Source organism: Cynocephalus volans, chromosome 14 (genome assembly GCF_027409185.1).
Source record: "Cynocephalus volans isolate mCynVol1 chromosome 14, mCynVol1.pri, whole genome shotgun sequence".
In the NCBI taxonomy this organism is placed as follows: Eukaryota; Metazoa; Chordata; class Mammalia; order Dermoptera; family Cynocephalidae; genus Cynocephalus; species Cynocephalus volans.
Window position 1 is genome coordinate 97,916,491 of NC_084473.1, and position 15,450 is coordinate 97,931,940.

Sequence of the window (15,450 nt, forward strand, 5' to 3'; positions counted from 1 at the left end):
GGCGCCGAGGCTGCTCCGGCTGTGGCCACAGTAGCCACGGCCTGGCCGGGCCACCACCAGCAGCTGAGACAGCTCTGCGTTCTGTCGGGAACGCGAACCGGCCCCGGCGACAGCAGCAGACACAGTGCAGCGCAGCCGGCCTTGAGGGGAGCCGGGGAGCACTGGCGCCCACCGGCCTCAGGCGTCCCCCGCGCACCATGGTAACCAGGCCCCTTTGTGACGTCACTTCCGCCACGCGGTTCCGGAGCCTGCCCCGCGCTAGCCTGTGACACACGCTGTCCTAGCCACCCCCACCTCGGCTTGGTTTTGGCCGGGCCACCGCTGGATTTGAATCCATGTTTATAATGATGAAATCTGGGTAATCAGCATACTCATCACTCAAATATTTGTCATTTCTTTGTGCTGGGAAAATTCAAAATCCTCTCTTTTAGCTATTTGAAATTATCTAATAAATGTGTGCTGACTCTAGCCACCTTACAAAGCTGTAGATCAGTACAAAGAGTTCCTCCTGTCCAGCTGCAACTTTGTATCTGTAACCTCTGCCTTTCCCCTCCTCGCCCTACCCTTCCCAGCCTCTAGTGACCACTAGTCTGCTACTTCTAGGAGATCAACTTTTCCTTTGGCAATTTTTTAAAGGAAATTTTGCGATTTTAATTTCTTTCAGAGGAGCATCCTTCCTTAGATATCTGCCAAGGAACAAAAGTGTTTTCTTTGGACTAACTTTGCCAAAATAGCCGTAGAATGTGGCAACGGGAAGAGGCCTGAGACACTCTGGGCTTCAGCTGGCCCAACGCTTTCTTTATAGGTAATGAAGCAAAGGTCTACAGTAAGTGCACTACTTGTCCAGGGCTGTTTAGCTATTTAGTGGCAGAAGTGTGCTGTATTTCGGGATCTGCTGGATGTCAGTGAAATGCTCTTTGTTTAAAAAACACTTTATTGAGGAATATTTTAGATACCTTGTAATCCACCCATTTCAGGTATGCAATTCAATGAGTTCTAGTAAGTTCATCAAGTTGTGCAGCCATCACCACAAATCAGTTTTAGAACATTTTCACCACACCAATAAGATCTCCTGTACCCATTTATTCTTTTTTTCCCCCAATTTTATTGGTTATGAATATTCACGGGATGCAAGGCTGATTGTCACCGTTCATGCCCAAGCTGTGATGGCCAGATTCATACTGGCCACATGACCGTTACATTTATTGTATCACCTTTATTGACTTTCATATGTTGAACCATCCTTGTATCCCTGGCATGAATCCCACTTCAGGTGCCTGAAACCTCTGCCAAGTTTCTCTTTTTGGTGCCCATAGGAGCCAGCCTGTGCCGCTGGTTCTCATGGAAACAGATCCCTGAGACACACCCTGCCTTGCAGCACGCACAAAGCACTTGCTCGCCCTTTGCCTTTTTTTTTTTTTTTTTTAGCCAGCCAGTTAGTTCCAACTTTCAGGACCCCAGGGGAATAAAATGAGGACTGTTCCAGAGGGGAGGCAGCTGCCCAGGTGTCTGGCCCAAGCTCCCAGCCCACCCTGCCCCCTGGGGAACGGTGGGGCAAGCCTCAGGTCAGGGCACAGCTCCCCAGGAGCCCCTCGGCCTTTCAAGGCCAGGACAGCCCTGCTCCTTTGGCTCCCAGCACACTTCCAGGAGCAGGGACGCGCTGAGCGTTTTGAGTCTTCACGGTGGACTTGGGAGGAAGGTGTCTTTATCTCACTCTATGGATGATGACAGTGAGACCCAGAAAAGTAAAAGGGTTTGCCCAAGTCACAGGCTAGAAAGTGACAAAGCCGGGACATAAAGCCTGTTCCTTTCATCCCAAAGCGAGCATGGCGGTCAAGATGCACCCCAACCGATGACACACCCATGTTTCATACGTCAGCTTGGAGACTTGCTGATCACGCTGCCCAGGACAGGCCTGGCCTTCCTTACTGTGTGAACTGAAAAGGTAGGACCAGAGAAGTCCACCCCCAAACCAGTGCTGCCCTCTGGAGAGTCACCCTCCCACTGCTCAGAGGTGCTTTCTTCGAAGTTAACAAGCTGTGCAACCAAACAGGTCAGGACGACTGTCCTGCCCACTGGGCCCCCCAGGCCCCGGGGCCTTGGGAACCTCCCACTGCAGCAGCCAACCTGGGGGGTTCCCCTCATGCAACACAGATGTGAACGTTCCTGCCCCCTGCCATGACCACCCCCCCGCCACTGGGTCCTTTCCCAGGCAGGAGGGAATGGGGATCGAGGACGCCTGAGTAGGCTCCTTGCATGGGCCTCAGCGGTGGCCGTGCTGTGGGCACGTGGCCATTAGCAAACTCCCCGAGAGAGTCAGTTTTGCAAGAGTCTCTGGCAGCTATCAGACCCAGAAAAGGGGAGGAAGGTTGCAGGAGTGCCTGCCCTGTTAGCTACGAGCTTGAGCCTGATGGGTTGGAACTGTGCTTTTCCTCCCACGGTGGCAGGAGCCCGAGGGCAGGGCAGTTTGGAAGTGGAAAGGGAAGGAATCGTTTCAAGTCTGGATGAAGGCTGCGTTTCCTTATGTTGCAATTACTGAGCACTTCACACTGGAGGCGGCGGTGATGAGACGCGTTAGCTGACCAGGGTCTTATACTCTCATCCCAGGCAGGGGAGGGGCTTGGCAAGCCCCACCCACAAGTCTTGGGGTCTCCTGGACCTTCCTCATGACCCCCTCCACTCCAGGCCCAAGTTCAATCCCTCCTCCCCAGGACCCCAAGCCGGCAGGTGGAGCTCTTCCGTACCTTTCCCTCAGGCCCTTTCTACCGTTGGGCCTGGCTGAGGGGCAGAGACAGAGAAATTCCCCCTCGGGGTTTGGGCCCTGCCCCACCAAGAGCCCCTGCCTGAGACCAAGGCCCCTCTGGGAGGGGGGTGCGTCTCACCATGCATGTGGTGCCCGCTCTTTAAAGAAGGTCAATAAACACCTGTTGCCCCCCCAAAGCCCTCCTCTGGATGCCACAGAACTCAGGGATGTCACCAGGACACTGAGCCAGCACAGCTGTGGAACTGGAAACCACTTAAAGCAGCTTTATTTGTGTCCACCTCTGGCCCTTGAAACCTCTTCTGCTGGCCAGTCCTCCCACGGCCAGATGGAAACCTGACAGGCCCAGGCTGCTTCTTGGTAGGGAAATACCCGTGGTCTCCACCACTTCACGTCACACAGCACCGCTCGGCTCACGTCCAGGCCCAACAATAAAAAGGGCCTGACGTCATCGTCAAGTCCCCTGCTTTGAAGTGGAGGCCGCTCCTGCTGCCCCGGCCTGGTGGGGTGGGAAGCCTCGGCCGGGCAGCAGGCGTGGTCAGCCTCCAGCTGAACTGTGCTCTGGGCTTGGCGGAGGTTGAAAGCTACACCTCTTTCTCTCATCGGCATCTCCAAGGGTCTTCAGAGCCCGGACATGGTCCCCACTGTCCCCCTGACTAGAATATTTTGTGTGGGCCTCAGAGAACCAAGGAGCCCCTGACGGATAGCGGCAGCCCCACCTTCTCTTGGCCTGCGTCTGTTCACTGCCCAGGCTGCCTCCTGGGACTGGGCCTGTGAGATTCCACGCCGACTCTCTCACACGAGGCCCTCACCTGGGCCGTCGGCCCTCTCCTCAGCTCCGCCATCAAAGCAGCCAGCCTGTCTCTTGCCCTCTAGACTTTGGGGTGGGGGTGGGAGTGAGGCATCAGTCCACTGGATTTCTCCACCTGCGGAGGACACCTCAAAGCCTAAAGCTCTCTTTAAAGCCCTCTTCCTCTGGCTTGATGTGAACGAGGGCATCTCACCTCACCCTCTGGTCTCAGCTCACCTCCCTGATATCCCCGCCTCTAACCTCAACACTTGACTCCTTGGTACCCTCGGTGTGGGTGAGGGGTCAGGCCATCTCTTCTCTAAATGCGGCATCAATGTGGGCAGAGGTCAGGGGCTGGGCGGGGTCATCTCACTGCACACACCGGCCTCCCTCCCCACATGGGGCTGTGATCATCAGTGTTTGTACGAGGGTTGGAAGCTAACTGCTCCATGCTTGTCCAGAAAGTGCAAGGAAGGATTTGGGACCATGGAGGAGGGGCCCATGGTGTGGACCAGGCTGGCTGCCAGCTTCCTGGTTTGGTCCCTGGCATTTAGGCTCAGAGAGACAGGGTGCTAGGAGGTAAGATGGGAGGCCCAGAGGGTGGGGAGGGACACTGGCCACCACCACCCAGAGCAGGGCCTCAGGCTGACTCCAGAGAACTCAGTTATGTCCTGAAATGCCACCATCATACATTGACTCCTTTGGGTAAGTGTTGCCTTTGCTCAGCAGCCCACATCCAGTCTCTGCATCCTAGTTTCTCAGCCCTCAGGTAGATAAGCAACAAGTCCTGTCTCTTGGTTGATCCTTGTAAAGCGTTTAACATGCTTCCCCCTTGATACTCATAGCTCGATAAATAAATGTTAACTCACACTGCTTGCCCCTTCGGGTAGCATGGGCAGGCTCTCGCCCACCAGGCGACCCTCTCTTAGCACAACTCGGACAACTGGAGCTGCCCTGGCCAGTCACCTGAGACCTTGGATGCCTTGGCCCATCTGGCATTTGTTTGGCAGAATCTTCCATGGGGCCTTTTGCTGGGTGGCAAGCCTGGAGCGTCTGGCACAACAATTCGAGTTTGCAAATACAAAAGCCACATCTTAAACATCACAAATTAGAACTGTGGTTTGGCAAAATATTTTTGTGCTCCTTTGAGGACCTGAAACTCCAAGAATAGTAGAAAACAGAATGTCTGGGATATTTATATACAGGTTAAGAGTCTCTAATCCAAAAATCCAAACTCCTAAACTTTTTGAGTTCTAACATGACACTCAAAGGAAATGCTCATTGGAGCATTCTGCAAATGTATTCTCCAAATATTCCCAAATCTGAAAACATCCTAAATCCAAAATACTTTCCAAGCATTTTGGATAAGGGGTACTCAACCTGTATTTTCATGGGGAGAAGAGAATGACAAAGTTGACTGTGGGACCGCAGGCCGCCAGAGTCATCAGACAGCCATGTTACACATGGTGTAGACAGCTGGAAGCCAGGAGTCATCTCATGCACGCACCTGTCTCCAGAGGCCTGACGCAATACCTCAGACAATCAAGAGACGAACACTAGAATTTTGATTAGACTCAACACATCCACAGTTCAACTCAATTTAAAATTGCCTCACATACACTTGGTAGCAATAAAACTACAGCCTTTGGAAGATAATCTGCTCCTATCTTTCAGTATTTTCCATGTGGATATTCTTTGTCCCATCAGTGTCACCTCTAGGCCCAAACCCAGAGAAATCTCTGAAGGACACCAGGATGCTCACTGCAGCATTGTGTAGGACAGCACAACCTGGACACAACCTGAGTGTCCACCCGTGGGGCACGGGGTAAATACATGATGGTAAAATCATAATTGATGCCGCTTTAAAAAAGAATGAGACGGTCCTCTCTACCCTGACATGGAAATAGAGGTCTGCAGGTTTCTGGATATCAGAGCAGATTTAAACACAGGTGTTCGGACAGCGTGACGGGACCTGAGCTGAGGGACAGGAAAGTGCAGCCTCAAGACCCAGTGTCATTGCATTTCTCGCTCTCTTTCCCTGGGATCCAGAACCTCCGCCCTCCTTTTAGGCGCACTGGCTGGGGAGAGGCTGTGGCGGGAGCGGGAGCAAGCGGGCAGCGGCTCCAGCCGGGCAGAGGCTGCAGCGGGATCGGGAGCGCGCAGGCAGCGGCTGGAGCAGGGCAGAGGCTGCAGCCAGATCGGGAGAGCGGGGGCAGCGGCTGAGCGGTGCAGAGGCTGCAGCGCGATCGGGAGTGCGCAGGCAGTGGCTGGAGCGGGACAGAGGCTGGAGCGGGAGCAGGAGGGCGCGGGCAACAGCTGGAGCTGGGCAAAGGCGGAGGCGGGAGCGGGAGCGTGAGCCTGGGGGCAGCGGCGGGAGAGGGACAGAGGCTCGAGAGGGGCAGAGGCTGCAGCGGGATCGGGAGCGCCAGGGCAGCGGCTCGAACAGGGCAGAGGCTGCAGCTAGATCTGGAGTGGGCGGGCAGCGGCTCTAGCGGGGCAGAGGCTGCAGCGGGAGCGGGAGGGCGTGGGCAACAGCTGGAGCTGGGCAAAGGCTGCGGTGGGGCGGGAGCAGGAGGGGGTGGGAAACATCTCGAGCTGGGCAAAGACTGCTGTGGGAGCTGGAGCGCTAACGTGCGGGCAGAAGCTGGAGCGGGGCAGAGGCTGAGGCGCGAACGGAACGCGCAGGCAGCGCCTCAAGCGGTGCAGAGCCTGCAGCGCGATCGGGAGCGCGCAGGCAGCGGCTCTAGCGGGGCAGAGGCTGCAGCGGGATCAGGAGCTGGTGGGCAGTGGCTCCAGCCGGGCAGAGCCTGCAGGGGGAGCGGGAACGCACGGGCAGCGGCTCCAGCCGGGCAGAGTCTGCAGCGGGATCGGGAGCGCGCAGGCAGCGGCTCGAGCACGGCAGAGGCTACAGCGAGATCGGGAGCGCGCGGGCAGCGGATCCAGCCGGGCAGAGGCTGCAGCGAGATCGGGAGCGTGCAGGCAGCGGCTCGAGCAGGGCAGAGGCAGCTGCCAGATCGGGAGAGCGGGGGCAGCGGCTGAGCGGTGCAGAGGCTGCAGAGCGATCGGGAGTGCGCAGGCAGCTGCTCAAGCGGGACAGAGGCTGGAGCGGGAGCAGGAGGGCGCGCGCAACAGCTGGAGCTGGGCAAAGGCGGATGCGGGAGCGTGAGCGTGGGGGCAGAGGCGGGAGAGGGGCAGAGGCTCAAGAGGGGCAGAGGCTGCAGCGGGATCAGGAGCGGGTGGGCAGCGGCTCGAGCCGGGCAGAGTCTGCGGGGGGAGCGGGAGCGCGCAGCTAGCGGCTCGAGCGGGGCAGAGGCTGCAGCGGGATCAGGAGCGGGTGGGCAGCGGCTCCAGCCGGGCAGAGGCTGCAGCGGGATCGGGAGCGCGCAGGCAGCGGCTCCAGCCAGGCAGAGGCTGACCAGCGACGGGAGTGCACAGGCAGCTGCTCGAGCGGGACAGAGGCTGGAGCGGGAGCAGGAGGGCGCCGGCAACAGCTGGCGCTGGGCAAAGGCGGAGGCGGGAGAGGGAGCGTGAGCGTGGGGGCAGCGGCGGGAGAGGGGCAGAGGCTCAAGAGGGGCAGAGGCTGCAGCGGGATCGGGAACGCGCAGGCAGCACCTCCAGCGGTGCAGAGCCTGCAGCTCGATCCGGAGCGCGTAGGCAGCGGCTCGAGCCGGGCAGAGCCTTCAGGGGGAGCGGGAGCGCACCGGCAGCGGCTCCAGCCGGGCAGAGGCTGCTGCGAGATCGGGAGCGCGCGGGCAGCGGCTCGAACAGGGCAGAGGCTGCAGCGAGATCGGGAGCGTGCGGGCAGCTGCTCGAGCGGGGCAGAGGCTGCAGCGGGATCGGGACCGCGCGGGCAGTGGCTCCAGCTGGGCCGAGGCTGCTGCTTGTGCGGGAGCGCGCGGGCAGCCGCTCGAGAGAGGCAGAGCCTGCAGCGCGATCCGGAGCGCGTAGGCAGCGGCTCGAGCCGGGCAGAGCCTGCAGGGGGAGCGGGAGCGCACCGGCAGCGGCTCCAGCCGGGCAGAGGCTGCAGCGTGATCGGGAGCGCACAGGCAGCGGCTCGAACAGGGCAGAGGCTGCTGCGAGATCGGGAGCGCGCGGGCAGCGGCTCGAACAGGGCAGAGGCTGCAGCGAGATCGGGAGCGTGCGGGCAGCGGCTCCAGCAGGGCAAAAGCTGCAGTGGGATCGGAAGCAAGCGGGCAGCAGCCCTAGCGGAGCAGAGACTGGAGCAGGAGCAGGAGGGCGCGGGCAATAGCTGGAGCTGGGCCAAGGCGGAGGCGGGAGCGGGAGAGTGAGCCCACGTGGGGGAAGCTGCTCGAGAGGGCCAGAGGCCCGAGAGGGGCACAGGCTGCAGCGGGATCGGAAGGGCGCGGGCAGCGGCTCAAACAGGGCAGAGGCTGCAGCGGGATCGGGAGCGCCAGGGCAGCGGCTCGAGCCAGGCAGAGGCTGCAGCGCGATCGGGAGCGCAGGGCAGCAGCTCGAACGGGGCAGCGGCTGCAGCGGGGCAGCGGCTGGAAAGGGGCAGAGGCTGGCAAGGGGCAGCGGCTGCCTAGGGAGCGGGAGCTGGCGGCAGCAGCTCCAATGGGCCGACGCTGCAGTGGGATCGGGAGCACGCGGGCAGCGGCTCTAGCGGGGCAGTGGCTGCAGCGGAGCGGGAGCGCTGGAGCGCTGAGGAGGCCGCTGCAGCACTGACGCTCCTCAGGAGCAGCTGGACTCTCCTACCTGCTGCTGCAGGAATCTGTGGCAACACGTTGCTTTGGTGGAAGAACGTGAAGCAAGTTGAGCTTCACAGGGACACTAACTGCAGAAGAAGTGCTTCAGCAGCCACTTCAGATGACTGTGGAGGGTCTTTGATGCTGCACCAAAACTCAACGACAAATACTAGGTTTTTAAAGGCCAAGAAGCTTTAGAGAAGAAAATTTCCAGAAAAATGGCTTTGGTTTGAGGAGAACATCCGTGAACAAAGAAAAACGGAAGCACTCCCCTCAGGACAACCTCGGGATACGTCACTTCACAGACTCGGCTGGAGGTTTTTACCCACATGGGCCCGGGCCTCTTCTTCTGTCTGTCTCTGAATCTGCCTGAGAAAAGATCTGCAGATGGTTATGGCCACTGCCTCATTTCCAGTTTCCAATATTGTGCAAGTTTCTTTATTGGCCAATTCTAATCTGGAAGAAGAGACGGAAGGGAACTGTGGAAAATGTAATTAATTCCCAGCTTAGCTGCACTGACAGAGTACAAAGCACCAGAGTGTAATGCCACATACTGTCTTTTTTCTAAGGCATAAATATGAGACTTACCAAATTATTTTCTAGATGAGAAATATCAAAGAATTTTCTAGAGAATTTCCCCTATTTTACAAAAAAAAATTTTTTTTTGCAAAAAATGAGAAGAAAATCTCATTTATTTTGTTAATGCATACCACCCATATAGGCGCTATACAGTTGAATGATTTTTTTTTTCCCCAAGGATTAAAGTTCTTAACGTTGCGGTCACATGGAAATCATCCTTAATTTTAACCTAAAGATTGACTGGTGCATATCCTTCAGATATTTCAAGCAAAAATTAGCAGTAATGTATTATTTTTATCATCAGAAAAACGTTAACTGTCAATTACACACACACATGCATAAATATATAATACACACATCTCCATGTACGGCGGCACTTCAAAAAGCTCAGGGAAGATTCATATTATCTTTCAATTCTATTTTTCCACAAACATTTTGAAGTTCTCAGATACCCATACATGCAGGATGTTATGTGGCTTTTTACCTGTATACAGTGCTCACTGTTTTCTATTCATAAAAAATTTAAATTAGAACCATAGAAGCATCATTATACCCTCCTTACAGGTTTCTTTCTAGATAGTCAAGGTCTATGAAACACATAAACACTGGTTAATAATATGCTTCATCTTCTTATCATATCTTCTCACCACAGACTTTTTCATTGCAGTATGGACAGAGGCTTAGAGTTCATGTTTTAAGAGCATAAAAATATCCATCGACAGCAAGGTTTTATAAATAGAGGGTCTTGAAGGGTCTTAGATCCACAATTTCTTCTGGTAATTTTAAAAGATTATTATTATTTTTAATGGACACCTAATAACTGTACATATTTATGGGGTACATTGTGATTTTTTTAATTAAAAACCTAGCTGATTTTATTATTATTATCAATACCAAACAAGTCTTGAAATCAATGAAAATTTAATTAAGCATAAAGTTACTTTCACATGTGTCTACCACCGTAGTAAATACAGTTCTTGGCATAAAGACACAGCCCTTGGAGTTTAAAACATCCCCAACTGCAAGATTACCTAAATAAATTTCCCATTATTGTTTATGTAATAGTGGGTTAGTTAATCAAATTAAAATAATTATACAATCTAGGATAAAATAAAATGGAAATAATTTACTCATGAAATTCATATTTAAATCATCTTTATTTACAAAATAGTATCCTGAGAATTATAATTCCATTAAGCTTCAATTTGAGCAAAAAATGTAGTTACTTAAACTGAAAATGAAAGATAAGTCAAAACGATTTATGAAGAGAGACCAAAAATATCATCAGGTTTCTTGCTGTGCTTCTGGATTTCAGGAGCAGGCTCATTTGAGCACGGAATCGACCCTGAAGGGAACTCACCCCTACTTTCAGAATGTGGGGGTGGAGGTGAAAATCCAGCTCCTAGAGGAACATAAGGAGGAAATCCCCTCAGTGAATAGACATTTCTCATTGCAAATGGAGGTGGTGGCTGCACAGAGAAATCCCTTGGTAGAAAATAATTTTGAGGAGCTCCATACATGCTTCCTGGAGGAGGTGGAGGAAAAGGAGGTTCTCTTCTCATGAATGGACCCCTCCTATCCACTGGAAACAATGGACCTCTGATTGCAGGAAAAGGTGGAGGAGCAAAGCCAGGGCCACTTGCTTCCCTTTCAGCAGGCACAGATGAATGAGGCACATTGACATTACCAAGGTCGTCTTTGGTTTCATTTCTACTGGATTCCATTTGTGAGGGCTTTGGCCCATCCACTTTATCCAAAGAAGGCAGATTGAAACTTCTGAGTTCTGCTGGGCCAGACGGTCCACCAGGATCAGGATCAAATCCGTCTTGCCTTCGTGGAAGAAGAGCTGGATCAGAACATGGGTGGCCTGGTGGAGGAATCATCATCCTTCGGTGTTGTTCCCACGGAGGTGACAGGAACCCAGATGGAGGTGGTGGCTGCACAGGGAAATCCCTTGGTAGATAATAATTTTGAGGAGCTCCATACATGCTTCCTGGAGGAGGTGGAGGAAAAGGAGGTTCTCTTCTCATGAATGGACCCCTCCTATCCACTGGAAACAATGGACCTCTGATTGCAGGAAAAGGTGGAGGAGCAAAGCCAGGGCCACTTGCTTCCCTTTCAGCAGGCACAGATGAATGAGGCACATTGACATTACCAAGGTCGTCTTTGGTATCATTTCTGCTGGATTCCATTTGTGAAGGCTTTGGCCCATCCACTTTATCCAAAGAAGGCAGATTGAAACTTTTGAGTTCTGCTGGGCCAGACGGTCCACCAGGATCAGGATCAAATCCGTCTTGCCTTCGTGGAAGAAGAGCTGGATCAGAACATGGGTGGCCTGGTGGAGGGATCCTCATCCTCCGGTGCTGTTCCCACGGAGGTGACAGGAACCCAGAAGGTGCTCCATGAGAATCGGTTAACCTATCACAGCCCAATTCTCCTCTTTCATTGGTCATCTGGTGATCCAGAGTATTCTCTGGGCCTCTTGAGCCTCTTCCTCCTCCTCGCCCTGGAGTCAAAGGTGCGAGTCTGAGTGGAGAGAGAAAAGCTCTCGTTTCGGATGAAGGTCGACCCACTGGTGAGGCACCACATGGGGAATGCTCTCCGCCAAATGCTGTCTTTGGAACATCAACTACATAAGGATCTTTTTTGAAAAGTTCAAATTTAAACTCTTTTTCAGCTAATTTTTGTCTCTTGGAAACATTTACTTTCCTTAAATACCTGAGGTGTCTTTCAGCAGTCTCAGCTGCCACCCAGCTGCCACGCGCTTCTTTCTCATAGGAAGTCATCTGCCCTTGATAAGAACGAACGCTTCTCTCCAATTCTTCTTCCGCATCTCTGGCTCTCCTTCTGTAGGTCTCCAGTTCCTCAGCTGCATGGCTCACCTTCTCTTCTACTTTGGAAAGTTTCTCCTCCTTCTCTAACCGGTCCTTTTCCTCTGCTATTAACTTCCTGTGGAGATTCATTCCATTTTCTTGATACAGTTCAGTCATTACTTTAAGTTTCTGCTGAAGCTTCTGATTTTCACTTTCCAACTGTGTGTTTTCTGACTGTAAAGATGCTTGTTCAGTCTGGAGATTTGTAATATGCTCTATAAGCTCTTCCTTTGTTTTATCTACTTCAGACAACTCAGTGTAAATTTGGTTTCTTTCTCCTTCTAGGGTTTTGAAAGAAGCATTTAACTTAGCAGCGTGAATCAGTTTCTTCAAAGCTCCTTTTGGCAGATCATCTAAGCGAGCACCCTTTTGTGATTCACTCTTCATCTCCAATTCCAAGTCATCAGCCATCATGTCTTCTCCAAGCACAGCAGCCCAGTCTGTCATCTTGAGCAAGCGTTCAGCCAGAGACTGGATGTGATTTTCTTTATCACTCAGAACTCGTTCTGCCTGGACTTTGGAGTTTTCAAATAGTATTTTCTGTTTATTAAGTTCACTCACTTGTTCTTTCAATACTTCCGCTTCTTGTAAAAGCTGTTTCTGGCTTTCCTGAAGTTGGGAATTTTCATTCAAGGCGTCTTTTATTGCCACCTTCAGACGTTCTTCATTCATTTGAAATATTTTGCAGATTAGTTTGGCTTCAGCTACTTGTGACTGGATGGATTTCGATTCATCTTCTAGGGACTGTATCCTCTTTGAAATGTCCGCCATCAATTCATCTTGCTCACAATGTTTAGATTTCTGTTCCTTTAATTCTTTGGCTAGAAAGACTATTTCATCCTCAAGTTTAGATTTGGAGCTGCTCAGCTTTTCATAGGTTGCCTCCAAGCTTTGTGCTTCTGTTGACCCCTTCTCAAAGCTGGCATCCTTCACAGCTGACTCCAAGCCTTCATACTCCTCTTGAACAACGCAAAGTTTGTCAAGTAGTTTACATTTTTCTTCAATTAGTCCAGAAAGCTTTTCAGCAAGCTTTTTCTCTCTTCTTACATAAAGCCGGCTTCTCACCGATCGAACACTTCTCCACAAAAACAAGAGAATCAACAATCCAGTAAGAGCCGCACATGTCACCAGTTCCCACGGAAAACCAGGGCCCGGTCTCAGGTCTTCAGGCAATGCTGCCACAGTCCTGCACAGCTTTCCCAGGACCAGCCCCAAGTACGGCTGAGGGGCAGCCCCGGGCACCTCCATGGCGCCGAGGCTGCTCCGGCTGTGGCCACAGTAGCCACGGCCTGGCCGGGCCACCACCAGCAGCTGAGACAGCTCTGCGTTCTGTCGGGAACGCGAACCGGCCCCGGCGACAGCAGCAGACACAGTGCAGCGCAGCCGGCCTTGAGGGGAGCCGGGGAGCACTGGCGCCCACCGGCCTCAGGCGTCCCCCGCGCACCATGGTAACCAGGCCCCTTTGTGACGTCACTTCCGCCACGCGGTTCCGGAGCCTGCCCCGCGCTAGCCTGTGACACACGCTGTCCTAGCCACCCCCACCTCGGCTTGGTTTTGGCCGGGCCACCGCTGGATTTGAATCCATGTTTATAATGATGAAATCTGGGTAATCAGCATACTCATCACTCAAATATTTGTCATTTCTTTGTGCTGGGAAAATTCAAAATCCTCTCTTTTAGCTATTTGAAATTATCTAATAAATGTGTGCTGACTCTAGCCACCTTACAAAGCTGTAGATCAGTACAAAGAGTTCCTCCTGTCCAGCTGCAACTTTGTATCTGTAACCTCTGCCTTTCCCCTCCTCGCCCTACCCTTCCCAGCCTCTAGTGACCACTAGTCTGCTACTTCTAGGAGATCAACTTTTCCTTTGGCAATTTTTTAAAGGAAATTTTGCGATTTTAATTTCTTTCAGAGGAGCATCCTTCCTTAGATATCTGCCAAGGAACAAAAGTGTTTTCTTTGGACTAACTTTGCCAAAATAGCCGTAGAATGTGGCAACGGGAAGAGGCCTGAGACACTCTGGGCTTCAGCTGGCCCAACGCTTTCTTTATAGGTAATGAAGCAAAGGTCTACAGTAAGTGCACTACTTGTCCAGGGCTGTTTAGCTATTTAGTGGCAGAAGTGTGCTGTATTTCGGGATCTGCTGGATGTCAGTGAAATGCTCTTTGTTTAAAAAACACTTTATTGAGGAATATTTTAGATACCTTGTAATCCACCCATTTCAGGTATGCAATTCAATGAGTTCTAGTAAGTTCATCAAGTTGTGCAGCCATCACCACAAATCAGTTTTAGAACATTTTCACCACACCAATAAGATCTCCTGTACCCATTTATTCTTTTTTTCCCCCAATTTTATTGGTTATGAATATTCACGGGATGCAAGGCTGATTGTCACCGTTCATGCCCAAGCTGTGATGGCCAGATTCATACTGGCCACATGACCGTTACATTTATTGTATCACCTTTATTGACTTTCATATGTTGAACCATCCTTGTATCCCTGGCATGAATCCCACTTCAGGTGCCTGAAACCTCTGCCAAGTTTCTCTTTTTGGTGCCCATAGGAGCCAGCCTGTGCCGCTGGTTCCCATGGAAACAGATCCCTGAGACACACCCTGCCTTGCAGCACGCACAAAGCACTTGCTCGCCCTTTCCCTTTTTTTTTTTTTTTTTTTAGCCAGCCAGTTAGTTCCAACTTTCAGGACCCCAGGGGAATAAAATGAGGACTGTTCCAGAGGGGAGGCAGCTGCCCAGGTGTCTGGCCCAAGCTCCCAGCCCACCCTGCCCCCTGGGGAACGGTGGGGCAAGCCTCAGGTCAGGGCACAGCTCCCCAGGAGCCCCTCGGCCTTTCAAGGCCAGGACAGCCCTGCTCCTTTGGCTCCCAGCACACTTCCAGGAGCAGGGACGCGCTGAGCGTTTTGAGTCTTCACGGTGGACTTGGGAGGAAGGTGTCTTTATCTCACTCTATGGATGATGACAGTGAGACCCAGAAAAGTAAAAGGGTTTGCCCAAGTCACAGGCTAGAAAGTGACAAAGCCGGGACATAAAGCCTGTTCCTTTCATCCCAAAGCGAGCATGGCGGTCAAGATGCACCCCAACCGATGACACACCCATGTTTCATACGTCAGCTTGGAGACTTGCTGATCACGCTGCCCAGGACAGGCCTGGCCTTCCTTACTGTGTGAACTGAAAAGGTAGGACCAGAGAAGTCCACCCCCAAACCAGTGCTGCCCTCTGGAGAGTCACCCTCCCACTGCTCAGAGGTGCTTTCTTCGAAGTTAACAAGCTGTGCAACCAAACAGGTCAGGACGACTGCCCTGCCCACTGGGCCCCCCAGGCCCCGGGGCCTTGGGAACCTCCCACTGCAGCAGCCAACCTGGGGGGTTCCCCTCATGCAACACAGATGTGAACGTTCCTGCCCCCTGCCATGACCACCCCCCTGCCACTGGGTCCTTTCCCAGGCAGGAGGGAATGGGGATCGAGGACGCCTGAGTAGGCTCCTTGCATGGGCCTCAGCGGTGGCCATGCTGTGGGCACGTGGCCATTAGCAAACTCCCCGAGAGAGTCAGTTTTGCAAGAGTCTCTGGCAGCTATCAGACCCAGAAAAGGGGAGGAAGGTTGCAGGAGTGCCTGCCCTGTTAGCTACGAGCTTGAGCCTGATGGGTTGGAACTGTGCTTTTCCTCCCACGGTGGCAGGAGCCCGAGGGCAGGGCAGTTTGGAAGTGGAAAGGGAAGGAATCG

The 15,450-nt window shown here is 53.0% G+C and overlaps 1 protein-coding gene across 1 annotated transcript; it reads right to left on the bottom strand.

The window, feature by feature from the left end:
- Nucleotides 1-10,785: 10,785 nt before the first annotated feature.
- On the bottom strand, nucleotides 10,786-12,957 carry LOC134362819 (melanoma inhibitory activity protein 2-like; the record flags this gene model as incomplete). Its single annotated transcript, XM_063078111.1, has 1 exon — nucleotides 10,786-12,957. A coding segment is annotated over exon 1 (2,172 nt), but the record flags the coding sequence as incomplete, so codon positions are not given.
- Nucleotides 12,958-15,450: the final 2,493 nt, after the last annotated feature.